Source organism: Malania oleifera, chromosome 5, assembly GCF_029873635.1.
Source record: "Malania oleifera isolate guangnan ecotype guangnan chromosome 5, ASM2987363v1, whole genome shotgun sequence".
Taxonomy (NCBI): Eukaryota; Viridiplantae; Streptophyta; class Magnoliopsida; order Santalales; family Ximeniaceae; genus Malania; species Malania oleifera.
Genome location: NC_080421.1, coordinates 28,065,633 through 28,093,247, shown reverse-complemented (window position 1 = coordinate 28,093,247; position 27,615 = coordinate 28,065,633). Strand labels below are relative to the sequence as shown.

General features: G+C 36.7%; 1 protein-coding gene across 1 annotated transcript in view; it reads left to right on the top strand.

Moving 5' to 3' along the window:
- The window catches only part of LOC131154857 (uncharacterized), a 110,852-nt gene that overhangs the window by 29,082 nt on the left and 54,155 nt on the right, over positions 1-27,615 (top strand). The window contains exons 6-7 of the mRNA XM_058107647.1: positions 16,090-16,566; positions 16,688-16,795. Coding sequence (XP_057963630.1) covers positions 16,090-16,566; positions 16,688-16,795 — 585 coding nt within the window. The remainder of the gene's footprint in view (positions 1-16,089; positions 16,567-16,687; positions 16,796-27,615) is intronic.

The following is a 27,615-nucleotide window of genomic DNA, read 5'->3' as shown; positions in this document are numbered from 1 at the left end:
GTGGAAGGAACATAACTTAATATTTTTTCCAGGGAAGAAGATTCCATATTGGTTAGTGTGGGAGAAAGTGCCTTTTATGGCTTCTTTGTGGTATGTGGGCATGGAAATTTTAAGGGGATTTGTTTAACAGATGAGTGGGATTGGAACTCCCTTCTAAGGGTATGCTGATTTGAGCTTGCTGTATTTTATTTTTTGTTTTTTTGGCTTTTCTGGGGATTCCCTAGATATTTTTAAGGAGATTTCTTCTCTCCTGATTGTACATTCTTTCTTTATCTAATGAACTACTTTTTCTATCCAAAAAAAAAAAAAGATTGCTTGAAGACTCTTGAAATTTTATGCAAAATCAAACTTAGACATTAACGACAAGATTTTATTTGACTTTTTATGTCTAAATTAGTATATTTGTGTAATAACTAATATTTAACTAATTTATGAACTTCATTTATATAAATTGAATATGTATAATGTGATTATTTTATTACTGTTATTGCACCTTATGTATATATGTCATTGCTGTATTTTATGTCAAAGATTAGTTCAAAATTATGCATTACTATTTCTGTTGACTGTTTCTTAAGATTTATAAAAAAAAATTTCATGCTTTACTACCAATTTATATCATTTGAAACCAAAATTAAAATAGAAATAGGCATCAAATTTTACTTTTTGAAGCCTCAAAATTTTAGCAAACACCCATCCACCTGTGAGGAAGAGTGACTTAGTTACTATGGGGGGCAGTAGAAGGGGTAGGGGTAGACCTAAAATAACTTGGGAGGAGATAGTAAGTAAGGATTTAATATCCTTGAATCTATCAAAAGAAATGATCCATGATCGCATAAATTGGCGGAAAAGGATTCATATAGCCGACCCCACTTAGTGGGACTAAGGCTTGGTTTTGTTGTTGTTGTTTTTTGGTTGTAACACCCATGCACAAGGCTCCCACACCATTCTTGGTCGAGGGAGGGTGTGATGTGCAGAGAATCTTCACTGCTTGGAGTTTTAGGCTTGGTTATAACACCTTGACCATTGAAACAAGTCTTGAAATTTTAGTCTAAAAATTTGGAACTTTGATAGTATGTAAATTTCTGGTGGCAAGACATTGAAACAGATCCTAATTGAATTTTAATTCTCTTGAAAGAGAGAAGTTGACTGATTCAAATTTGATTATACCAGAACAAATGGTCTTCAAAAGAACCACGAACTTTCAAATTTCTTGATCTTTGGATTGGTGGGGATGTTAGAGACAAGGAATACACAGTTATTGTGTGCTACACTCACAAAATTTGTCTCCAGCATGTTTACTATCATTTACATCTAAATCTAACATACAATTTCCATGCTCTTCTTTAAAACTCAATCAATAATTCCATGAGTGCCTTTATGATGAGATTGATATATATGAGTGTGCCATTTCTTCATTGCACAATATGATGGATATAATGTGGCAAGTGAGTATGCCACTTCTATGCAATATGATGTGACTTTAGTCCCTCTGAATCATGCCATTTCTTCCCTGAAAGAGTTGACATTGAGAGATCCTTACCAACGTAGTGAGGAGAAGGTGATGGGGGGCACTATATCTCTACATTCAGATGAAGATTTGGAGGGTTTGTATGAATCAGAAATGGAACCACTGCTGGATGAGCTGATGGCAGAGAAAGGTTTTGAGGATGTGAGACTGATAGTTCCTCACCTAACCTGAATCAAATGGAGGAATATGGAGAGATCCAAATGTATTTGGGAGAGCGTGATGTGTTTGAGCAGCAAAAAAGTGGGAGATGGCGCACCAATGGGATCCTTTGAAGAAACACAAGGTGGTGGTTGTTTGGTTGGAAAGGAATGCTCGCATTTTTTTAGGGAAGAAGATGTGGTTTTTTGCTATGGGAAAAGAATCTGTGCTTGGCTTTTTTATGGGCTTTTCAAGCAGGCTGATTTAGAGGGATACTGATGTAGGACAAAGAAGCCCAATCATGGGTTGACCCTTGTTGGAGATTGATGGAGAAGAATTGAACAAGGGTTGTTGTGTTCAATTAATTGGTTTATCATGTGTTTTTAGTTTACTTAGATAGGATTATGTGTATTTGGGGGCTTGTTTGTAATATTTGTATATTTTAGGGGAATGTTTGTAACTTGGACGGTATGTGTAATTTCATGTGTTAAGAGGCCTTCTTATAAATAGTTTGTGAAAGCCATGTAGAGGGTGGTTGTTGAATTTTAATTTTAATTTGAATGTGAATGTGTGATTTCCCCTTTGTATGTCCCCTCTTCTCTCTTCCCCTTCCTCTTCAATTTCTTCAAATTTTTTGCCATTGCTGCTTAATGCTGTCCTGCATCATTTGGTATCAAAGTCCAATCATGATCTCTTCAGTCCCTCATTTCCCTTCCACATATCCTTCTTCCTCCTTTCCTTCTTTCTTCTCCTTCTATTCTTCTCTAGCTCTGTTCTGCTCTGAAATTCTCTCTTTCTGTTCTCCTTTAATTCTCATCTGTTCTTAAATTCTGTCTCTTTCTGTTCTATCCTACAGCAAGTCCTCCCTTCTCTTCCTTCTCAGTTTCTCTCTCTGATTTCTGATTTCCTTCTTAGTGCTGTGTGCAGAGAAAAAAATAAAATAAAATAGAGCATTTCTGCACTTCTTTCTTTTTTTTTTTTTCTAAAATGCCATTTGTATCCCCATTTTTTCGTACACCTTTTCCCTCGAAGATCTTCACAGCACCTCCCACACCATTAGAGACAGAATCCCTGAAACCATTTCCTCTAAAATTTCATCATCTTCCTGCCAGCAGTGAAGCTCCACATGCTGGCTGAAACATTCCTTGTGACCCCCCTTTGAAATCCCTAACTTTCCTGTTTCTCATCACATCACCACCACCAATGTAATCCCCACCCCCTGATCTCCCTTTTTCTGAAATATCATCACCAGAGGCTCATGGTCGCCACGCGCTAGCGACACGTGTGACGAACTTTGCTAGTGTGTTCTGTAATTTCCATTCTTGTGAGAAATTGCTCCAACCATGATATTTTGGGTGTTCTTCCATAATATTTTGATCTGCAGCATGATATTTTGCAAACAAGTACGATATATTGACATGAAAGGCTAGAAATTGAAGAATTAATGTACCACCAGCCCTTTGGAGTGTGAATTTGCCACTGCTAGCAATAAAGAATCAGTTTGCACTGCTGCGTTTGTGAGTTTTCTTTGTGATTTTGTTTAATTTTTGCATGGACTCTAGACCACATGTAATTGAAGATAGTTCATGATCATTGGGAATCAGATTTATAGTTTGCAATAATGAACTGAGGATTGTTTATGAGTTTTTGGTGATATATAGTTGCAACATGGTGACTAATGTTAGTTATTTGCGAAGGTGGAACTATTGTCCAGTAGGATACAAAACACAAAAAATACTTTAGAGACTATTAGTAATGCTTTGAATAGGCTAACAACAGAAGTTGCAGTCTTTGGTAAAAGGCCTGTAGATTTTCCTACCAAACAAGAAAGTGGGATAGCTCCTGAAGGCTGAAATGATAATTTGAGTGATGGAATTAAACTAGAAGTTAAAAGTTCGGAACAAGGCTGAAAGTGGAATAGTTTTTGAAGGCTGAAATGATCATTTGAGTAAGGGAATTAAGCTAGAAGAAGTTAAAAGTTTGGAATAAGGAGGTTTTTGGTGATGTTAGAATTAGAAAATCTAAAATTTTGGGAGAGTTGGCTTTCTTGGGCAGGAAGGTGGAGGAGACTATTCTCTCAAATAGCGAGGAGATTAGAAGAGTTTCCTTGAAGATTGAGTTGGAAGAGGTGATTTTTCAAGAATTGAGGAGCTGGAGGCAAAATATTAAACTCAAATGGGTAAAAGAAGGTGACTAACTCTTCTTTCTTTCACAGGTGGTAATGGCAAGAGGAGTAAAAATTTGATTAGGGAGTTAGATGTGGCGGGAGGGCTAGTCATTAGTGTTCAACGTCAGATCACCTCCATCATTACCAACTTCGTTTAGAACTTGTATTCAAAGGATGAACATTGTAGACTGATGTTAGAAGGGTTTGACTCGAATCCTCTTTCTGTTTATTAGGGAATTGGTTAGAGAGACCCTTTGAAGAGGAGGAAGTGATGGGGTGGTTTTTGGTATGGATAGAGATAAGGGCCAGGCGTGGATGGGTTTAACATAACTTTTTTCCAAGATTGTTAGGAGGTTGTAAAGGGCGATTTACTGAAAGTTTTTATTGAATTCTTTGGCAATAGGATTTTGAGCAAAAGCATTAACTACTCTTTTATTGCCCTAGTGCCTAAAAAGTCCAGATCTATTAAAGTCGAGGATTTTAGACCTATTAGCCTTGTTTCTAGTGTGTATACAAATATCTCTAGAGTCTTAGCTAATAGGATGAGTGAAGTGAGGTGCTTGTTGATATCAATTCTACTACCTAGGGGCTAGAGTGCATTTGTTAGGGGTGGGGAGGCAAATATTGGATGCTATACTTGTGGTCAATGAGGTGGTGGAGGATGTTCATAGGAATAAGAAGAGGGGATTTGTCTTAAATTAGATTTGAGGAAAAAGCCTATGATAGTGTGAGTTGGAGCTTCTTTGATAAAATCCTTGAGAGAAAGGGTTTTGGCAAGCATTAGCATCGGGGGATTATAGGCTGCTTGTCTAATGTGCGATTCTTGGTGATCATTGTTGGTGAGACAAAATCTTGGTTTAGAGCTTGCGCATGTGACAAGGTTCCTTTAGACCTTTCTTATTTGTCCTTGTAGTTGATATGTTGAGTCGTGGATAGGACTGTGGAGAGAGGGCTGGTTAAAGGTCTAGAAGTAGGAAGAGGAGGGGTGGTTTCCCATCATCAGTTTGTTAATGACATCATATTCTTCCTTGATGATCATGGCCCTTCTTTTAGGAGAATTTTGGGTATTCTTCAAATTTTGGAGAGGGTGTCGGGTCTTAAAATTAATATGGGAAGAGTGGTTTAGCATGTTTGAATATGCCCGTGGTGCGAGTAAGGGAAAGGGGTATTGAAGTGGGGTGCTACATTTTGGATTGGCCTATGACTACTTAGAGGGTCCCTTGCGGGGGAGGGGGGTAGTGTAATCTTAGAGCAACGGATTTTTGGAATCCAGTAGTGGAAAGGGTGACAAGGAGGTTAGACAGCTGGAAAGGGGCTCTTTTCTCTTTAGTGGGTAGAATAACCTTGATTCAGGCTTGTCTTTCTATCATTCCGGTATATTGCCTATCTATTTTTAGGATTCTGATGGGGATTGCTAGCAAGCCTGAGAGAATTATAAGAGACTTTCTGTGGTTTGGTGTTTGGGGGGCCGATCATAGGGTCAACTTAGTTAGCTGGGGTGAGGTTTGTAGGTCAAAAAAGGAGGGAGAGTTGGGTCTAGGGAAGTTTGTGTCTAAAAACACAGCTCTTTTAGCTAGATGGCTATGACACTTCCCTCTAGAAGAATTTTTCCTTTGGCATAAAGTAATAAGAAGCAAGTTTGAGTTGGATAAGAATGGGTGAGATACCAATGTTAGTTTAAGACGTTCTTTGGAGAGTCCATGGAGATCCATTTCTCAGATTTATCCTTCTTTCATCCCTCACACAAAATTTGTGGTGGGGAAGGGTTCTTGAATATGTTTTTGGAAAGACCCTTGGCTAGGTAATGCATTCTTATCCACTTCATTCCCTTGTCTATTTTGACTAAGCTTCAAGCAAAATGGATCCATTTCTTTCTTTGTTGGGGATTTAAATAACCCATTGGTTTCCTGGAATCTCCATTTTGGAAGACCTCTTAATGATAGGGATTTGGTGGTGTTATCTTCTTTGTTGTCTTTATTGAATGGGAGTAATATTTCTTCGAGATAGGATGTTCGGTCATGGCCTTTGGATCCGTCGGGAATTTTTTCTTGTAAATATTTTTTTGAATTCTCGACTCACTCCAATTCTTATTTCCTAGTCTATTGTTTCATCTGGAAGGTCGAGGCTCCACCAAACATTAAGGCTTTCATTTGGTTGGTTGTGCTGAACAAAATTAATACTAATAAGTTGCTGCAAATTCGGAGACTTTGAAGGCTCTGTCTCCCAATGTATGTCTTTTCTATTACAAAAATTCTGAGATGGCTTCTCATCTTCTTTTGCACTATGAATTTTCTTGGAGGATTTGGAATATGCTTCTTGGTTTTTCCCAAGAGTGCAGGGTATACGGTATACCCTTCTTCGGTTGGTGAATTGTTAGCTATTTCTTTCATAGGCTTTGGTAGGAGGAATGATAAGGCAGTTATATGTAAGTTTGGAATGCTTGCAGTTTTATAGGGGTTTTGGTTGGAGCGTAATGCAAGGATATTCAATGGGAAGAATTTAAATTGGGCACTGATTTGGGATAAAATTCAGTATTGGCCTCATTGTGGTATGCTGGGTTGGGATTTTTCAAAGGAATTAGATTCCACGAGTTACATAAAGATTAAGGGAACATATTGGCATGTTGATCTTTTATTTTTTGGTATTTATTTGTTGTTTTCCTGGATTGTTCCAGGCCCTTTTTGGGAGATATCTCATTCTCCTGTGTAAATTCTCTTTCTATTAATGAAATCTTCTTTTGCTGTAAAGAAAAAAAAAGCTAGAATTTTCAGATTTTGGTGGTGATGGTTCTCATGATCAATTTAATGATTTGGATGTGACTCAAGGTTCACATGTCTTCCACTATATTGGTAAGAAGATCATTTTGAAGCCTGCTCTACCAACCAACCAAGACAGAGAATTTGCCATATTACTCAATTTGAAAACACTAGAAGCAATGTTGTGTTTAGTTAATTAGTTTACTATGTATGTTTAGTTTAGTAGTGTAGGATTATGTGTATTTGGGGGCTTGTTTGTAATATTTGTGTATTTTAGGGGTAAGTTTGTAATTTTTTCTAGTTTTAGAAGTATATGTGTAATTTCATGTGTTAGATGCTTTCTTATAAATAGTGTGTGAAAGCCATGTAGAAGGTAGTTGTTGAATTTGAATTTATAAGTTGACAGGTGATTTCCCCCTTGTACCTCCTCTTTTCTCTTCCCCTTCGTCTTTTCAATTTCTTCTAATTTCTTCTCGTGGCTGCTGCTCCTTGTTGTTGTCTTGCACCAGATACCCTTTTCGGATCCTTATTGATATTGGAAGGAAGTTTCATTTTGATTGTTTTCTAGATTTTTTATTTTTTTATTTTCTCTTTTCTTAGAAGGATGTCTTGTTATCCTATGTGCACATTCTTTCCTCTCTAATGAATAACTCTCCTTTTTCTACCCAAAAAAATAAAAAAAACATTTGGGTCATGGATACAATTTGAAAATTTTTACATAATGATTATAGCTTAGCATGATTTACTTGAGCGAATTTATGGTCGTTTGCTATGCTTACTTGCTTAGAAGGACCAACAAGTAGTCTAGAAATTGTATTTGGTTCTTATTACTAAATGTTGGTTGTAGTTGTCCTATTTTTGTTATTTCAAATATTGTATAACAACAACCAACAACAACAAGGCTCAAGTCCCATTAGGTGGGGTCAGCTACATGAATCCCATTCTGGCAATTCATGGATCGAAAGGCATTAGTCTCGGACTGCTAAAGAGCAATTAAATCCTTCCTCACTATCTCGTTTTATGTTATTTTAGGTCCATCCCTACCCCTTCTACTACAAGTAATAGTAACAAGCTCACTTCTACTTGGGGAATTATTTGACTTGCATTTCAGATGCACAAACCATCTAAGTCGCCCTCCTTTATCGCATCTTCTACTAGTGTGATTTTGAACTTATTACAAATATGTTCGTTCCTCAATTTATTCTTTAATGTTATACCACTCATCCACCTTGGCATTTGCATTTCGACAACTTTTACTTTTTGAATATGGCATTTCTTAATTTCCGAACACTTTGATCCTATAAAATAGTTGATCTTATAGCTGTCCTGCAGAACTTTCCTTTTAATTTTAAGGGTATTCTGCAATCACACAGCATGCCTGAAGCACTCTTCATTCGACCCATCCTACTTTAGTTCTATGTATTACGTCCTCTTTGATTTCTCCCTCCACTTTCATAATAGAACCAAGATATCAAAATCTACTAGTGCTACACAATTCTTGTCTGTCAAGTTTAACCTTGCCTCTAATATTCCTCATACCATGGCTGAAGTTACATCTCATTTATTCCGTCTTATTTTTACTTAACCTAAACCTCTAGACTCTAAAGCTTCTCTCCATAATTCTAACTTAGATTTGACTCCGCTCCTACTTTCATTAATCAAAACAATATCATTTGTAAACAACAAACACCATGGGATCTCACTTCGGCTTCTCCTAGTGAGTTTATCCATCTTATCCTTTATTGTTCAATCGCCTTCTTTTATCTCTTTTATCTTTGAATTTTTCTATATTTCCTCCCCTCAGATTCTGCCACCTAGTTCTCTTGCAATATTTATGTTCTTTTTTCTCTTCCATTTTTTAGTACATATATCTAATGCTAAAACTTTATGTTGTGTGATCAAACTTTCACCTAAGATAACATTACATCCTTACATGATTAGCAATCTCTCCTCCTACTTATTTTGGCTTTTATATTGTCTGCCCTTGAAGGGTATGAAGTGTTATTCTCTCTTCTTAATAACGCAGGTATTTGTTATAACAAGATCGTATAACATGGCGAATCTAAGATCATGTTGTGGGGCTCATTTTTATCTCCATATCCATGACCTCCATATATCCTTTAATAACCTTTACTGCTCTTTCCAATGTGTCCATTCATATAAGCTCCTATGAATGTTTTCATAGACCTTGGTGTTCCTTGTATAATACTATAATCCTCCCAAAACTGTCTTTTAAGGTTTTCTACTAAGCTTGGTTGGGGAGCATAAGCACCAGTGACAATTTTAGTATCTTGGCCTAAGGTTGTCTTGAATTTTTTATGATACTATCCCCTACTCCTTGAACATCTACAACAATATCTTTTAGATCTTTGTCTACAATGATTCCTGCCCCATTTATTGTTTTCTTACCAGTGTAGCAAAGCTTAAATCCTGATTTTCAATTTCTATGGCTTTTCCCTCAACCCACTTGGTCTTTTGAAGGCATATTACGTTAATTTTTCTTCTAATCATTTTGTTGACTATTTCCATTCTTTTATATACAATAAAATTCTTAAAAGACTTATGGGTTAATGCCTTGAGGTCCTCGCCTGTTAAAATGCCTCACATTATGCCTTCGTCTAGTAAAACATTCTTTTATTCTTTTACCCTATTTATTTTGTCATTCTGTGGTTCATAATGCTTATCTCTCTTATTTCATGTTAAATGTTGGTTCTTATGTATCTTGAGATTTTCTTTTCAAAAAAATCTCAATGATTTGGAGGCATTTGGGGAGCTTTCGTCTTGCTTTATTTGTTAGATGGTTGTTATCCTTCTACGTTGAGGGATGTTGGAGTATGAGTTTTGGATGCCTCAAGGAAATTTTCTTGTAAATCATTTCTTGATCATTCGATTGGTTGTTCTGGCCTTCTAGGTCTTCTCCTCTTGATTGTATTATTTGGAAGGAAAGAATTCCCTATAGAACTGAGGCATTTATTTGGTTTGTATTTCTTAATAGAGTTAACACCAACAATATGTTGCAGAGTAAGAGGGCTTACATGGCTTTACTGCTTTGCGTCCTAAAGGGTGTATTATGTTGTTAGGGTTCTGAGGTTGTTTCTTATATTTGTTTCCATAGTTCAATTAGGTGGGGTTTTGGGGCTAGATTGTTTGGAGAAGGTTGTATGTTGAGAATTATTGGAAATGTTTTTGCTTATTCCTTCGTAGGTTTCGGAGGAGTACGGTTTTCTGCTGTTTTGCAGCGAATTTGGTTGGAGTGGAGTGGAGTGCCTAAATATTTAAGTGGGGTTTTTTTTTTTTGGGGGGAGTAGCTATCTTTGCTTTGGGATATGCTTTATTTCCTACTCTTGTTAAACTTTTTCTAATTGCTTCAAGGGGACTTGTTTCTCAGATTTTTAGTGTGATGGGTATGCTATTTTGTTGAAAATGTAATTTCCAGTGCACAAGGCTCCCTAGCCATCTGTTGTCTGGGGAGGGTAAGATGTACACAATTTACCTTCATGCTTGGAGAGACTATTTTGGTAATTTGTCCCTCTAACCTCCATGCTTGGAGAGGCTTCTTTTGTTGAGATTTTTATTTTTTTCCCCCTCCTAATTGTATTTCTTTTTTAACCTTTAGGATAATTTCTTATCCTCAACCTTGTATATTCGTTTCTCTCTTAATATGCACGTGCGCGCGCGCGCACACACACACATGTATATATATATATGTGTATATATGTATGTGTATATAAAGAAACCAGAGACACAAAAACTCTTGTTGAAAATAAGACAATCGATTCTTAGTAGGACGATAAAGAGGTGTGAACAACGAAGAACCTTGACACGTAATATTAAGCAGTGTAAAATGGGCAAATGAGCCAGTTAGTCCATGCAGCCTAACTCTAAATCCAATGCCTCTAAACGCCCCCCCCCCCCCAAAGGGGTGAGCATTTTTGGTCAGCACGGTTAATTCGGTTAGTTAACCGAATTAAGTGAAAAATTTCAGTTAGAAAATCTCATTAACCAAACTGAACCGAAATTCCATATTAACCGAACTCAAAATCGACTGAACCGAATTTCGGTTAAACCGGTTAACCGATTTAATATTTTAACACATATAAAAAATATATAATATGTATAATATATATAAAATTGAAGGATTTTTTAGAAGAAGAATAACCATTCTCATTGAATTTCAAGAGACACGATTACAAGATAAATAGTAGAGGAAAACCACCAAATTAGGAAGGCCACAAAATCAGCAAATCAAATCACTACAAAATCAGAAAATCAAATCACCAGATCTCTAGGCTAGAAAACAGGATACTGACACTACTAGAAACTAAAATAGTAATTTTAGATTTTAGAAAATAGAATTTCCTAATTTATTCCTTAAAAAAATGACACCCCCCCCCCTCAAGTTGGAGCGTAGATATTTATCATGCCCAACTTGTTTAAAAAGTGCTCAAAACTAGGTCTTAAAGTCATTTGGTGAAGATATCGGCTATTTGTTGAGTAGTAGGAACGAAAGTCATGCAAACAACTCCACTATCGATCTTCTCTTTTATGAAGTGTTTGTTAATCTCTACATGTTTCGTGCGGTCATGTTGTACTAGATTTTGAGCAATACATAGCAGCTTTGTTGTCACAATACAACTTCATTGGCATGTTCACCGGCATCCACAGCTCTTGAAGAATTCTCTTCAATCATAGCATCTCACAAACTCCGTTAGCCATAGCCTTATATTCTGCCTCGGCCCCGCTCCTTGCAACCACATTCTGTTTCTTGCTTCGCCATGTGACCATATTTCCCCAGACACAAGTACAATATCATGACGTGGATCTCCTGTCAATAACTGAGCCTGCCCAATCTACATCAATGTATGCCTCTATGTTCTGCTGTGTGGTATTCTGGAAGAGTAAACCCTTGCCTGGTGTACTTTTCAAGTATCTGAGAATCTGATAAATTGCTTCAAGATGTTTCTCATAGGGTGAATGCATAAATTGGCTTACCAAACTCACAGCGAAAGCAATATCGGGCCGTGTATGGGATAAGTAAATTAACTTTCCCACCAACTTTAGATACCGAGTTGTATTCACTGGATCACCTTCCTTGTCATCTCTAAGTTTTTGATTGGGATCTATTGGAGTGTTTGCTGGCCTTCAACCACTCATCCCAGTCTCCTTAAGGAGGTCAAGGACATACTTCTGTTGGGAGACAACAACCCCTTTCTTCGACCGAGCAACCTCCATTCCAAGGAAATACCTTAAAGATCCTAAGTCCTTGACCTCAAATGTTGATGAGACGGAAGTCTTCAATCGGTTCATCTCAAGTACGTCATCTCCGGTGAGAATTATATCGTCTACATACACCATTAGTATTGCTATCTTCCCATCCTGTGAATGTCTTATAAACGTCGTATGATCACCTTGCCCTTGAGTATACCCCTGACTTTTAACAAATTGAGTGAATTTCTCAAACCAGGCTCTTGGTGACTGTTCTAACCCATATAAAGGCTTCATCAGTTTACACACCTTTGTGCCAAAATTTTCACCAAATCCTGGAGGTGCATCCATGTACACTTCTTCCTCCAGGTCTCCTTTAAGAAATGCATTTTTTCCATCCAACTATTATAGAGGCCAGTCACGATTAGCTGCAAGTGACAAAAGAACTCTTATAGAGTTTAGATTTGCGATTGGGGCAAATGTCTCAAAGTAATCAATGCCATAGGTCTGAGTGAATCCCTTGGCGACGAATCGAGCTTTATATCGTTCTAAAGAACCATAAGATTTATACTTGACTGTAAACACCCATTTGCAAAGGATTGGAAGACCCTTTCTTTCGAGTTGTCCTATGTCGAAAGTAGAAAATGTCAAATGGTACCAACGATGTGGTGTTTTTTTTTCTGTTTCTCCTTTGTTAGTCATTATAGGATCATGAACACCCTGGGATGGCACTGTAGGAAGGCCTGCCTTTTCATTATCTAAAAAACTCGACTCACTTTCTCTTGGTATAATAAAGCTTGGGTTTTCAGGTTGAATCATCAAAGTTGGTGAAGGATCATTTTGCGAGTTTACGGTTTGTAAAAAATCATGAAACACAGCCGAATCTTTGTTTTGGTCCCCCCCTTGAAGATTTGGCGTAAAATAGGGATCTAATTCAAGGAATGTAACATCCTTGGTAACAAACATTTTTTGGGAAATGGGTTCAAGACATTTATACCCCTTTTGAGTGGGAGCATAACCAACAAACACACATTTTGTGGCTCGGGGTTCAAGTTTTCCTCAATTATGACTATGAATATGAACAAAAGTGGTACAACCAAATATCTTTAGTGGTAAAGAAGAAGATAGCTGATTTGTTGGATAAAACTTATGAAAAATATCAAAAGGTGTTTCAAAGATTAAAACCTTATTAGGCGTTCTATTTATGAGATATGTAGCAATAAGAACGGCTTCACCCCAAAGATATTTAAGTACTTGATTGGTAAAAAGCAATGCCCGAGCTACTTCCAATAACTGTTTGTTTTTTCTTTCAGCCAAACCATTTTGTTGCGGAGTGTCGACACAATAGCTTTGATGAACAATTCCTTTTTCAAGAAAAATTGGCCCAAAATGTTTTTGAAATATTCTCGACCATTATCACCCCACAATATTTGAATATTTTTTTGAAATTGTGTTTGTACCATGGTGTAAAAAAATTTGAAAATTATTTCCACTTTGGATTTTTCCTTTATCAAATAAACCCAATTTAATCTCGTGTGATCATCAATAAAGGTCACAAACCATTTTTTGCTAGAATACGTAGATGTTCTACATCGGCCCCAGATATCACTATGAATCACAGTAAATGGTGTAGTTGGTTTGTAGGGTTGGGTGGAAAAGGATGCACGATGATGTTTAGCAAACTGACAAACTTCACATTGAAAAGAAGATGGACTTTTATTTCGAAATAAATTGGGAAACAAGAATTTTAAATTTTGAAAACTAGGATGGCCTAACCTATAATGCCATAACATGATATCATTATCTTTCAAAACAGAACAGAATTTGAGCAAGTACTTTGACATTGTCTACTCGAGTTAGGTCCATCGTCAAAATAATAGAGTCCATCTTTTTCCTTAGCACTGCCAATCATCCTCCCCGTGGTCAATTCCTGAAACTCACAATAAGAAGAGTAGAAATTAGCTTGACATTGATGATCAGTGGTAATTTTACTGATGGACGACAAATTGCAAGCCAAATTTGGAACGTGGAGCACATCATGGAGAGTTAACAATGAAGTGAGTTTGATAGTTCCTATCCCAGAAATTACCGAGAGTGAACCATTGACAATTTTTACCTTTTTATTGCCTGCACACGGACGATAGGATGAGAATAATTTGGAGCAACCAGTCATATGATCAGTTGCGCCAGAATCAATTATCCAAGAATGAACAGAATTAGGAATAACACCTAAAAACGCAGTAGCAAGAGAGTTACCCTTCTGTACCAAAGAACAAGATGGAGTTGAGGACAGTTTTGGAGATTGAAACAATTTGTATAGGTGCTCTAATTGCTCCTTGGTAAAAGGGACTGCATCCGAGTTGGTAGAAGGCTCTTGAGTCTCTTCAGCAGTGGCTTGGTAGGCGTGACTGTCATGTTTGGATTTTGGCTTCCAATTTGCTGGTTTACCATGAAGCTTCCAACACGTCTCCTTCGTATGCGACGGTTTTTTGCAATGCTTGCACCATGGTTTCTTATGCCCATTGAGTTTTGTAACTGTGAGATAAAGGGCTGAATTCTGGGAATAGTAAACAGCAAATACAGTCTTGGGAGGATTGGGTGGAATGGTTTCAGAAGTACCGGAAGAGCCGGTAGAATTTCTTTGGGCACCGGTCATTGCCGACTTATACGACATCATGAGGCTCTGATACCATGAAGGATTTTTTAGAATAAGAATAACCATTCTTATTGAATTTCAAGAGACACGATTACAAGATAAATAGTAGAGGAAGGCCACCAAATTAGGAAGGCCACAAAATCAGCAAATCAAATCAGCAGATCTCTAGGCTAGAAAACTGGAAACTGACACTACTAGAAACTGAAATAGTAATTTCAGATTTAAAAAAATAGAATTTCCTAATTTATTCCCTAGAAAACCGACAATATGTATAGTGTGTATATATATATATATATATATATATATAATTTTAGTATATATATAAGATATATAAAATACTTTAATATGTATAATATATATAATTATTAATTTATACTATTCAATTAATTTGGTTAACTGAATATATTAAACTCAAAAACCGAACCGAAAACTGAAAACTGAAATTTAATGAAAATTAAAATCAAACCGAATCAACCAAATTTATTCGGTTTATTCGGTTTTGACCAAATTATGCTCAACCGTACCCCCCTCCCAACCCCCAGCTCCAGGGAACTTAAGGCGACTTTTGTTCCCAGTCCTTAAATCCTGAATATTTGAAATAGGCATATAGTCCACACACTATATATTGAATAGCTGAAATTGGTATAGGATTGATTATTAAGAACCTTGAGTTAATTACTAGGAGATTACAAAGTTTTATAAGAATATTTTTTGGAGGAGGATGGCAGGGTTATGAACTCATGGTTAAGAGGCTAGATTTGATCTCAATTTTCTATAGACAAAGCTCTATAGTTGAAAGACCCTTTGAGGAGGAGGAAGTGGTGAGGGTTGTGAAATGGAGAAAGAAAAGGCTCCTAAGCTTCATGGTTTCTCTATCTCCTCCCCACCCGTTCCCTCCCCTCCTTTTCAACGTCCAGGACTGTTGGGTTATTTTGAAAATTTCTCTCTTTCAATGTATGAGCCTTTTATTTTCTTTTCTTTTTTCCTTTTTTTTTTTCAGTATATGAGTGCAATAGTGTGTAAGAGAATAAATTCCAATTCATAGTCCTTGTGGGTGCAAAATATTGATCCATGAAGCTAAGGGATTAAGAACCATTGGCTTCGTTATTAGTATTTGTAAAATTCAGACTAAAGGTATTCTAATAAGTGCTTCAGTATAATTTTGAGTAGAGTATCGATGGATAGAATTCCTCATTCCAAGTGCTTTTATTTGAGGTTGTTAAAATTTGGATGCAGCCTTGGTGGCAAATGAGGTTTTGGAGGTTGCTAGAAGAATGGGGAGGAAAGACAACCTTGGCGGCTAATGATGAAGAGTGCTTTTATGTCATCTTTGCCTTGTTGAACTATAGGTTCTTAAAAGTGTAAACATATTTGTGTCATATTAAATGAGATAAATATAGAACAAAAATTAAGAAATAATATCAATCACTTTTTTTTTAAATAAATTTTGTTGTTGATTTTTTATGTGTTGCTGTTGCTTTATACTGAACTGAATAATAAGACTATGAAATCTTTATTTTGAAGAAGTATGTGTTAGAAGGATTAAATTGGGTACAGGGAACAAATTTTTGAATTTTATTTTACCAAAATCAATGTGTTTGCTTGCTTTTTTATTTTTTTTTATTTTTTTTTGCAGGTTGGCACTGCAGATGCATTAGCATTCTTTTTACCTGGTGTTGTCAGTCAACTTGTCAAAGTTTTGCATGTCTCAAAAACTATGATTAGTGGGGCTGCTGGAAGCGCGGAAGCCATTGATCAAGCGGTTAGAGGTTTGGTTGAGTTTGTTGTGATAGTTCTGCAAGATGATGCTAATTTATCAGAACTTGATTCGCCCTTAAATGTTAATTCTGGCTTTCCCCCAAAGAATAATTCTGCACAATCATTTCTGGAGGAACTCCGTCACTTGCACATAAATGATGAAAGTCAGAGTCTGGCTATAGCAGAGGAGCCAAGTGGCGCAGTCGTAGACTTGGTTAATTCTGAATCTGGATTCAATGAGAAGAAGAGCTCTGATTCTGGCATGATTGGATCTTTTCATGTACATCGTACAAAAGATTGGATTAAGAAAACTACAGGGCATGTGGATAAACTATTGTGTGCGACTTTTCCTCGCGTATGCTTCCACGTTTGACTTAAAGTTTTTATCTCCGAAGGTTGTTTATTGCCGTTATTGTTCTTTGAACATCATTATTTATTTTACTTACTATTACTTGTCTTCTTCATCTGCTTTTTAGATTTGTGTTCATCCGGCCAAACGGGTGAGGCTTGGGCTTTTGGCTGGCATACAAGGAATATTATCCAAGTGCAGCCACATGCTGAAGGGGAGCCGATTGATGCTTTTGGTGAGCTGGGCACTGCAGTTGTTGCTTTTAATATTTTCAGTTTTCAATAGTTAAATGATTGAATTTCATTCATGAGTATACATTCTGAAATTGGTTGTTGCTTTATTTATCTTTAGAAACTTAAAGCAGAAGTGAGTTTCATTTCGCTGTAGACAAAGGGTAAAAAGACAACAACAGAACAGCAACAACAACAAAACCAGGCTTTAAGTCACACTAGGTGGGGTCGGCTACGTGAATCCTTTTCTGTCAACTTACATGATCTTGGCTCAATTTCCTCCAAAAATTTGAAGAATAAAAATAAAGTAGCAGAAAAAAAAGCATATATAAAAAACATGGACAGTTTCTCTTGCATTATGTTAGTGTCACATAAGTTTAAATTGTTTTTTTTTTAATAGCAGAAGAAGAGAACATTAATAAGAAAATAATTTACAAAGAGGAGAATGAGACATCCCCATTAAAATTTTGAAAAAAACCAGATAAAAAAGAAACTAAAAAACTAATAAATACTATGAAATATCTATTTGATTACCACTTTACCTAAAAGCTTAAGCTATTAGATTGTGGGCTAACAATGCATATCAAGCTTTAACACTCCCTCGCATGTGCAGCCCGGCAGAAAATGGAGTGATAAACACAATAAATAACACCCATTACAAGCAATAACTAATTTGTTAAACACCACACAATAAACGCGGGCAAGGAGACTAAAGCCCAGAACCTCTTGGTAACTAGCTCTGATACCATGTTAGATTATCACTTTACCTAAAATTTTAAACTATTGGGTTGTGGGCCAACAATGTATATCCTGCTTTAACAAATAAAGCAAAAGATTTGTGCATTCTCATTGAAATTCTGAAAAGCTAGCTCCCCAAAAGCATCTAAAGCCAACACACCATAAAGAGGCCATGTATTGAATCTTCTCCCAAATCAGCTGCCAATTTAATTTTTTCTCTGAAAAATTCTTTGCATTATGTTCCATCCATAATCCCCACATCACTGCAAATATACCCCATTTCCAAAGAGGTGCCCTATCCTTCCTTCTCCCTCAAAAGAAATAGCCAACATTCCTTCCACCAATGTTGGACAATCCTAAGTTTGTCCCAACAGGCCAAATAATTTGTTCTTGATCCTTCAAGTGAAATCAGAGTGTAAGAACGAATGAGATGCTGCTTCAAAATTCAAATAACAAAGCACACAGACATTTGAAAATGAGGCCTTCAAAGGTCTCCTGATTTGCAACAGATTATTAGCATTGATTTTATTAAGCAGAGTCAGCCAAATTAAAGCCTTAATCTTTGAGGTAGCTTTGGCCTTCCAAGTAGATGAATATGGAGGAAAACAAGAGTTGGAGCAGGTAAAAAACTTAAAAAAAAGTAAAAAACTTAAAAAGAAAAAAAAGATTTACAAGAATACACCCCTGAATGATCCAAAGTCAAAGATCATCCCTAGCTGAAGAAATATGACAATTGTTCAATAACGACAACAAGGAGGAAAGTTCCATCAACTGTCTATCATTTAGAGATCTTCTGAAGGAAAGTTTCAAGAAACTAGAGGGCTAACCGAATCAACCACAAAGAAAGAAATCGCAATATCCTGCCCTGAGTTCAATCGAAAAACATCAGTCTCCAACCAGCCATAGCTGAAGAAAGATGATAATTGTTCAATAACAGCAACAAGCAGGAAAGTTCCATCAACTCCCTATCATTTAGAGATCTTTTGAATGAAAGTTCCAAGAAATTAGTGGCTAACTGAGTCAACCACAAAGAAAGAAATCTTACTAACACCTAATCGAAAGATACGAGGAAAAGATAAGGATAGAACATCATTCCCCAACCACAGATCTTTTTAGAAACAAATTCGAAAACCCTCCCCAACTCAATGGATCTAGAATTGCCCCCTAAAGGGACCCCTAAATAAGTCAAAAGGCCAATCTAAAAGATCACACCAACCTCAACGGACTGCTCGCTAACTCACTCAAGAGGCACATTAATATTTGCTAATCCACCTTTCCCCAAATTTATTGTAAGCCCCATTGGCCTCTCAAAGACATGGAGGAGACCCAAAAATGCATATGAAAGAAGGGCTGTGATCATCTTGAAAGAAAATAGTATCATCCGCAAACTGAAGATGAGAAACCACCACTCCCTCTCTCCCCACTTCTAACCTTTCACCAATCCATAATCGACAGCACCATCCACCTTTCTACTCATTACATCTGCTACAAGGACAAACAGGAAGGGGGAAGTGAATCCCCTTGTTTAATGCCTTTTGAAGGCCTAAACCAAGACTTAGGTTCCCCATTCACAACAACCAAGAACCACAAATTAGATAAGCAACCCCTTAATCACAGGTGCCAGCATTCACTAAAACCCTTTCTCACAAAAAACCTTGTTCAAACAACTCTGATTAACTTTGCCATGGGCTTTCTCAAAATCCAATTTGAAAATCAAACCCCTCTTCTTCCTTGTAGATATCTTCCACCACCTCATTAGTCACTAAAATAGCATCCACTATTTGTACACCCCCCAAAATGCACTATGATCTGTAGATATAATCTTATTGAGCACAGCAGTCAGCCTGTCAACTAGAACTTTGGTGATAATCTTATAAACACTAGACTAATAGGTTTGAAGTCCTTTATCTTAATGGACCTAGATTTCTTAGGCACAAGGGTAATAGAAGTGAAGTTAATGCTCTTACTCAGAATCCCATTCCCCTAAAATCAGCAAAGACTTTAGGCAACTCATCCTTAGTAGTATCCAAGGGTTTAAATTTCAATTTCGACTCAAATTTCGAAGCTCCAAAAGTACGGAAATTTCGACAAAAATTTCGATTTGAAAAAAAATAAATAATAGAAATCAGTAGTAAAACTGGGATTCTTTGTTAAACTTTAGAAATGGTTAACAAACATAATAATGCAAATTTTAGGACTAATATATTACAAGATATATATATATATATATATATATATATATATTGTGCATGAGGTGGAAAAGTGGTAATATAGTATGTATTTCAAACATTTTTCTGAGATCATGCACATTAAACATATTTAGTTAATACAATTGAAATTCATAAATCTTTGAAATATTATATTATACAAATAATGATAATTTAGACATGATTGATTAAATAAGATGTTTTATAAGTTTATTTTTTCATAATTTCAAAATCACTTGTAATAATCTTTTGCCTCAATAAATATAAATAAAATAAATTAAGAGAGAAATTTCACTTCACTCCTAAATATCTTATTAGAATTCTAAGGATATTTCATTGTATAGTCAAAATTTAGACAAGTTTTGCTAAAATTTCGGGATTTTGATAAATTTTGGATGATTAGTTGAGATTTCGATGGAAATCATGCAAGACAGAAATCGACTGCCATTTCAATTTCAAGGGTGACGGAAATTAGAAATTTCGATGGAAATTTCAACAATTTTGTGGAAATTTAAGACCATGGTAGTATCCCAATATTTTTGAAAGAAAGCTAGATTAAAATCATCTGGACTTGGAGCCTTATCCCTCTCCATCCAAAAAACTACCCACCTCACCTCCTTCTAATCCAAAGGTCTCTCTAACCAAAGCATCTGATCGTTAGTGATGGGTTCGACACTTCCACTCTAACCCCTCAACCATCGGTCTACAAACCTCATCCTCAGGATGAAGATTATAAAAAAAATAAAAATAAAAAATTGAGATATCAGAGGCGATTCATCAGGATTGTTAATAATTTTCCCTCCCCCCCACCTCCAACTCTCTAATCATATTTTTCCTCATCTTTTCTTTAGCTATGGAAGAAGGTAGTATTACAATCACCTTCTTTGACCCATTTAAATTTGGTCCTTTATCGCCAGCTCCTCATTTCTTTAAAAATCACTGCTTCCAATTTATTCTTTAGAGAGATCCTTTTTGGCTCTCCACTCTCCAAAAGATTAGTCTCCTCTTCCTTTCTCTCCAAAAAGTCCATCTCATCTAAGATGCTAGATTTTCTATATCCCCAAACACCTCTTTATTCCAAATGTTCAATTTCTCCTTCAAACATTTCAACTTCTTCATAAACGTATACCCTTCCCAACCCCTCCCTATGTCCTCATCCCATGAGCTCCTTAAGGCTTAAAAGAAGCATAGTCCAATCACATATTCTCAAACCTAAAAGGAGTGGGACCCCAGCATACTGTACTTGATTCTAGCATAATAGGGAAGTGATTAGAAGTAGGTCTTGGGAAAACAATTTGAGAGAGATTAGGGAGTTCATCCTCCTAACAAAAACAGGAATCTATCCAATCTACTAGCCATAGCACTAGCTCCCCCCCACCCCCCACCCCCACAAATCCCCCCTGACCAAGTAAAAGTAGCATTACTCAAAGGAAGATCTCTTAGGCCACACTCCCTAGTAAGAATGTCAAATTTCTACATACTAGCCTTAATTCTACCCCCTCCCATCCCCATTTTTTCTTCTCCATCGCAGACCTAACTGCATTAAAGTCACCTCCCACCACCCACTTAGGCGAGCAAAACCTAAAAATGTTATAAAGCTCATCCCATAGAGCACTCTTAAGAGTTGGTCTAGGAGGACCATACATAGAGGATACACACCATTGGCCCCTCCCTTTTACTTCAACAAGAACAGAAAGGGAAAAGAACCCTACTAAATTATCCACTTTAGAGATAGATTGAGAGTCCCACATAAGATAGATTGAGAGTCCCACATAAATAGAACACAACCACAGGCACCTCAAGCGGATAAAAAGTTCCATACCCTACATCGACCGCTGTAAATACCCCTAATTATCTCTTGGTCAATCATCTCCATTTTAGTTTTCTAAATTAAAATGATAGTATTTAGGCAACACTTCCTTGACCCGGCTTCTCTTCCTCATACCTCCAAGACCTCTTACATTCCAACTAATAATCTTCATATCTTAACCTACTTCCCACCCTTCCCAACCCCCTTAGACCCTCCTAATTAATAGAAGAGACCAAGTTTCTTTGTTCCTTTTGAACTTTCTTCTTCTTTCTCTTGTAGGTTATGGGGTGCAAAACCCAACCTTTACCTCCTTCATAAGGGGTTTACTAGTTTCAGGCCTAGGTCTTCTAGGAGTTTGTGTGATTCTTTAAAGTCTCTCTCAGCTCCCTCAGAGCTAAACTTGCAGCACCCCCTCTCGGTACAAGAATCCTTCCTTTGGCTTTAGGTATTAGAGACAAGAAGAGGCTAAGTAAGAAAGGGAAGGATACCATTACTAGTTCTAGAGGAACACGGATCCCCAAAAGAAGCATCTATCTTATCATTAATATCTCCCTCAACACCCAAGGGAGGAACATTCATGTTATCAACATGAAGGAGATTAAGATTAGGGTTAGAAGGCAAAGTCCCCTTATAAGTCAATCAATTGATTTGCAAGATGATTAATGCAATCTTTACCTATTTGTGTGCATGCAAGATCCTTATGTTGATATTCTTTCTCCATTTTGAGAAGAAGAATAACCATTCTTATTGAATTTCAAGAGACACGATTACAAGATAAATAGTAGAGGAAGGCCACCAAATTAGGAAGGCCACAAAATCAGCAAATCAAATAAGCAGATCTCTAGGCTAGAAAACAGGAAATGGAAACTACTAGAATCTGAAATAGTAATTTCATATTTTATTTGCAAAAAATAAAATTTCCTCATTTATTCCCCAAAAAAATGACACCCCACCCCCCCTCAAGTTGGAGCGTAGATATCTATCATGCTCAACTTGTTTAAAAAGAGCTCAAAACAAGGTCGACTATTTGTTGAGTAGTAGGAACAAAAGGCATGCAAACAACTCCACTGTCAATCTTCTCTTTTATGAAGTGTCTGTCAATCTCTACATGCTTTGTGCAATTATGTTGTACTGGATTTTGAGCAATACTTATGGCAGCTTTGTTGTCACAATACAACTTCATTGGCATGTTCACCGGCATCCGCAGCTCTTCAAGAATTCTCTTCAATCATAGCATCTCACAAACTCCGTTAGCCATAGCCCTATATTCTGCCTTGGCCCTGTTCCTTGCAACCACATTCTATTTCTTGCTTTGCCATGTGACTATATTTCCCCAGACGCAAGCACAATATCATGACGTGGATCTCCTGTCAATAACTGAGCCTACCCAATCTGCATCAGTGTATGCCTCTATGTTCTACTATGTGGTATTCTGGAAGAGTAAACCCTTGTCTGGTGTACTTTTCAAGCATCTGAGAGTCCGATAAGCTGCTTCAAGATGTTTCTCGTAGGGTGAATGCATAAACTGGCTTACCAAACTCACAGCAAAAGCAATATCGGGCCATGTATGCGATAAGTAAATTAACTTTCCCACCAACTTTAGATACCGAGTTGTATTCACTGGATCAACTTCCTTGTCATCTCCAAGTTTCCGATTGGGATCTATTGGAGTGTCTGCTGGCCTACAACCACTCATCCCAGTCTCCTTAAGGAGGTCAAGGACATACTTCTGTTGGGAGACAACAATCCCTTTCTTCGACCGAGCAACCTCCATTCGAAGGAAATACCTTAGAGATCCTTAAGTCCTTGACCTCAAACGTTGATGAGAGGGAAGTCTTCAATCGGTTCATCTCAAGTACGTCATCTCCAGTGAGAATTATATCGTCTACATACACCATTAGTATCGCTATCTTCCCATCCTGTGAATGTCTTATAAACATCGTATGATCACCTTGCCCTTGAGTATACCCCTGACTTTTAGCAAATTGAGTGAATTTCTCAAACCAGGCTCTTGGTGACTTTTTTAACCCATATAAAGACTTCATCAGTTTTCACACCTTTGTGCCAAACTTTTCACCAAATCTTGGAGGTGTATCCATGTACACTTCTTCCTCTAGGTCTCCATTGAGAAATGCATTTTTTTCGTCCAACTGTTGCAGAGGCTAGTCACGATTAGCTGCAAGCATGGTCTTAAATTTCCATGAAAGTGTCAAAATTTCCATTGAAATTTATGATTTCCATCACCCTTGAAATCGAAATGGCAGTCGATTTCTGTCTTGCATAATATTCTGTCGAAATCTCAATGAATCATCCGAAATTTATCAATCTTGAAATTTTAGCGAAACTTGTCGAAATTTTAACTATAAGATGAAATTTCATTAGAATTCAAATGAGAAATTTAGGAGTGAAGTGAAATTTCTATCTTAATTTATTTATTTACTTTATTGAAACAAAAGATTATTACAAGTGCTTTTGAAATTATATGAAAAAATAAACTTACAGTAACATTTTATTTAACCATTCATGTCTAAATTATCATTATTTGTATAATAAATGATATTTAAATGATTTATAAATTTCATTTGTATTAACTAAATATTTTTAATGTACATTATCTCACAGATATGTTTGATACAAATACTATTTTACAACTTTTCCACTTCATACAAAGCATAAATGTATTTAATTTGTGATATATTAGTCCTAAAACTTATATTGTTATGTTTGTTAATTATTTCTAAAATTTCACAAAGAATTCCATGCTTTACTACTAATTTCCATTATTTTTTCAAATCGAAATCGAAATTGACATCAAAATTAAAATTTTTATTGAAATTTCCATACTTTTGGAGCTTCGAAATTTGAGTTAAAATCGAAATTTAAGACCTTGGTTGCAAGTGATAAAAGAACTTTTACAAAGTTTAGCTTTGCGACTGGGGTGAATGTCTCCAAGTAATCAATGCCATAGGTCTGAGTGAATCCTTTGGCGGCCAATCAAGCTTTATACCGTTCTAGAGAACCATTAGATTTATTCTTGACTGTAAACACCCATTTGCACCCTACAATTGTCTTTCCTCTTGGTAGATCAACTAACTCCCATGTGCCATTTTTTTCAAGAGCTTTCATCTCCTTGAAGACAACCTCCTTCCACTCAGGAAATTTGGTGCATCCTGCACGGTATTAGGAATCTCCATACAAGACAATTGTGAGGTAAAAGCACGAAAAACAGGTGAGAGATTTTCATATGACACATAATTGGACAATGGATGTTGGGTGCAAGACCTCACACTCTTCCAGATAGCAATGGGAAGTTCAGAATCATCAAACTTAGGATTGGAACCAGACTCGGGTTCATAACTAGAGGACTCAGAACTCGAAGATGAAATGGACTGAACATGAGATAAAGGCTCGGTGACGACATTACCTGGAGGGTTTATGGATTCTGAACAGTGTATAGGATTGGAAGACCCTTTCTTTCGATTTGTCCTCTGTCGCGAGTAGACAATGTCAAATGGTACCAACGCTGTGGTGTTTTTTGTCTGTTTCTCCTTTGTTAGTCATTATAGGATCATGAACATCATGAGATGGCACTATACGAAGACCTGCCTTTTCAGTATCTAAAATACTCGACTTACTTTCTCCTGGTATGATAAAGCTTGGGTTTCAGGTTGAATTATCAAAGTTGGAGAAGGATCATTTTGCGAGTCTTCATTTTGGAAAAAATCATGAAACACAGTCGAATCTTTGTTTTGTTTCCCCCCTAAAGATGAAGTGTAAAATAGGGATGTAATTCAAAGAATGTAACATCCATAGTAACAAACATTTTTTTTGGAAATTGGTTCAAAACATTTATACCCCTTTTGAGTGGGAGCATAACCAACAAACACACATTTTGTGGCTCGAGGTTCAAGTTTTCCTCGATTATGACTGAATATGAACAAAAGTTGTACAACCTAATTTCTTTAGTGGTAAAGAAGAAGAAATTCGTTTTATTGGATAAAACTTATGAAAAACATCAAAAGGTGTTTCAAAGCTTAAAACCTTATTAGGCATTATATTTATGAGATATGTAGCAGTAAGAATGGCTCACCCCAAAGATATTTAGGTACCTGATTGGTAAAAAGCAATGTCAGAGCTACTTCCAATAAGTGTTTGTTTTTTCTTTTAGCCAAACCATTTTTTGGCGGAGTGTCAACACAAGAGCTTTGATGAACAATTCCTTTTGCAAGAAAAAATTGGCCCAAAATGTTTTTGAAATATTCTCGACCATTATCACTCCGCAATATTTGAATATTTTTTTGAAATTTTGTTTGTACCATGGTGTAAAAAGTTTTGAAATTTGTTTTCACTTCAGATTGTTCCTTCATCAATAAAGGTCACAAACTATTTTTTTCCAGAATATGTAGATGTTCTACATAGGCCCCAGATATCACTATGAATCACAATAAATGGTGTAGTTGGTTTGTAGGGTTGGGTTGAAAAGGGTGCACAATCATGTTTAGCAAACTGACAAACTTCACATTGAAAAGAAGATGGACTTTTATTTTGAAATAAATTGGGAAACAAGTATTTTAAATATTGAAAACTAGGATGGCCTACCCTATAATGACAACTTGATATCATTATCTTTGAAAATAGAAACAAAATTTAAGCAAGTACTTTGACATTGTCTACTCAAGTTAGGTCCATCGTCAAAATAATAGAGTCCATCTTTTTCCTCTGCACTGCCAATCATCCTCCCTATGGTCAATTCCTGAAACTCAATAAGAAAAGTAGAAATTAGCTTGACATTGATGATCAAAGGTAATTTTTCTGATGAACAACAAATTACAAGACAAATTTGGAACGTGGAGCACATCATGGAGAGTTAACAACGAAGTGAGTTTGATAGTTCCTATGCCGGCAATTACCGAGAGTGAACCATCTGCAATTTTGACCTTTTTATTGCCTGCACACAGACTATAGGATGATAACAATTTGGAGCAACCATTCATATGATTAGTTGCGCTAGAATCAGTTATCCAAGAATGAAGATAGTTAGGAATAACACCTAAAAACGTCGTAGCAAGAGAGTTACCCTTCTGTACTAAAGAACAAGACAGAGTTAAGGATAGTTTTGGAGATTGAAACAATTTGTATAGGTGCTCTAATTGCTCCTTGGTAAAATGGATTGCGTCCCAGCTGGTAGAAGGCTCTTCAGTCTTTTCAGCAGTGGCTTGGTAGGCGTGATTGTCACATTTGGATTTTGGCTTCCAATTTGCTGGTTTACCATGAAGCTTCCAACACGTCTCCTTCGTATGCCACAATTTTTTTGCAATGCTTGCACCAAGGTTTCTTACGCCCGTCATTGTCAAAATCAACACCTCTTGACACAAGAGCAGAGCTCTTAGGTTCCAAGTTGAAACCAGGTTCGGTGTTGCGCAACATGATTTTTCTCCTTGACTCCTCTTGTCTAACTTCAGAAAAAACTTCTCAAATAGAGGGCAATGATTTCGTGTCAAGAATGCAGCCTCGGACCTCGTCCAAACTTTGATTAAGGCAGGCTACAAACATGTAAATGCTGTCATTTTTCTCTCTCTTCTTGTGGCGAGCGTGGTCGTTCAAATTCTCCCAAACATCATCATTACACTGACAAAGTTCCTACCGTAACGTTACCAATTTGTTGTAATAAGTAGTACCATCGCAATCATTCAGCTTGGATCACCAGAGTCGAGTTTTAAACTCAAATATTTGAGAAGAATTCTCCAGGTCCGAATAAAGATCTCGAACAGCCTCCCAGACGTCTTTAGCAGTGGGAGAAATAGGTGAGGTTTTCCAATGGCAGGTTCCATGGAATTGATGAGCCAAGCAATAATAAAAGAATTTTTGGACTGCCATTTTTTTAGATTAGGGTCACTAGCAGCAGTTTTCGATATTTCACCAGTCAAGTGCCCCATTTTGCCTTTGCCTTCAATTGCCAATTTTACGGATTGAGCCCACTTGAGATAGTTGTGCCCATTGAGTTTTTTAGTCGTGAGATAAAGGGCCGAATTCTTGGAATAGTAATTGGCAGATACAGGCTTGGGAGGAA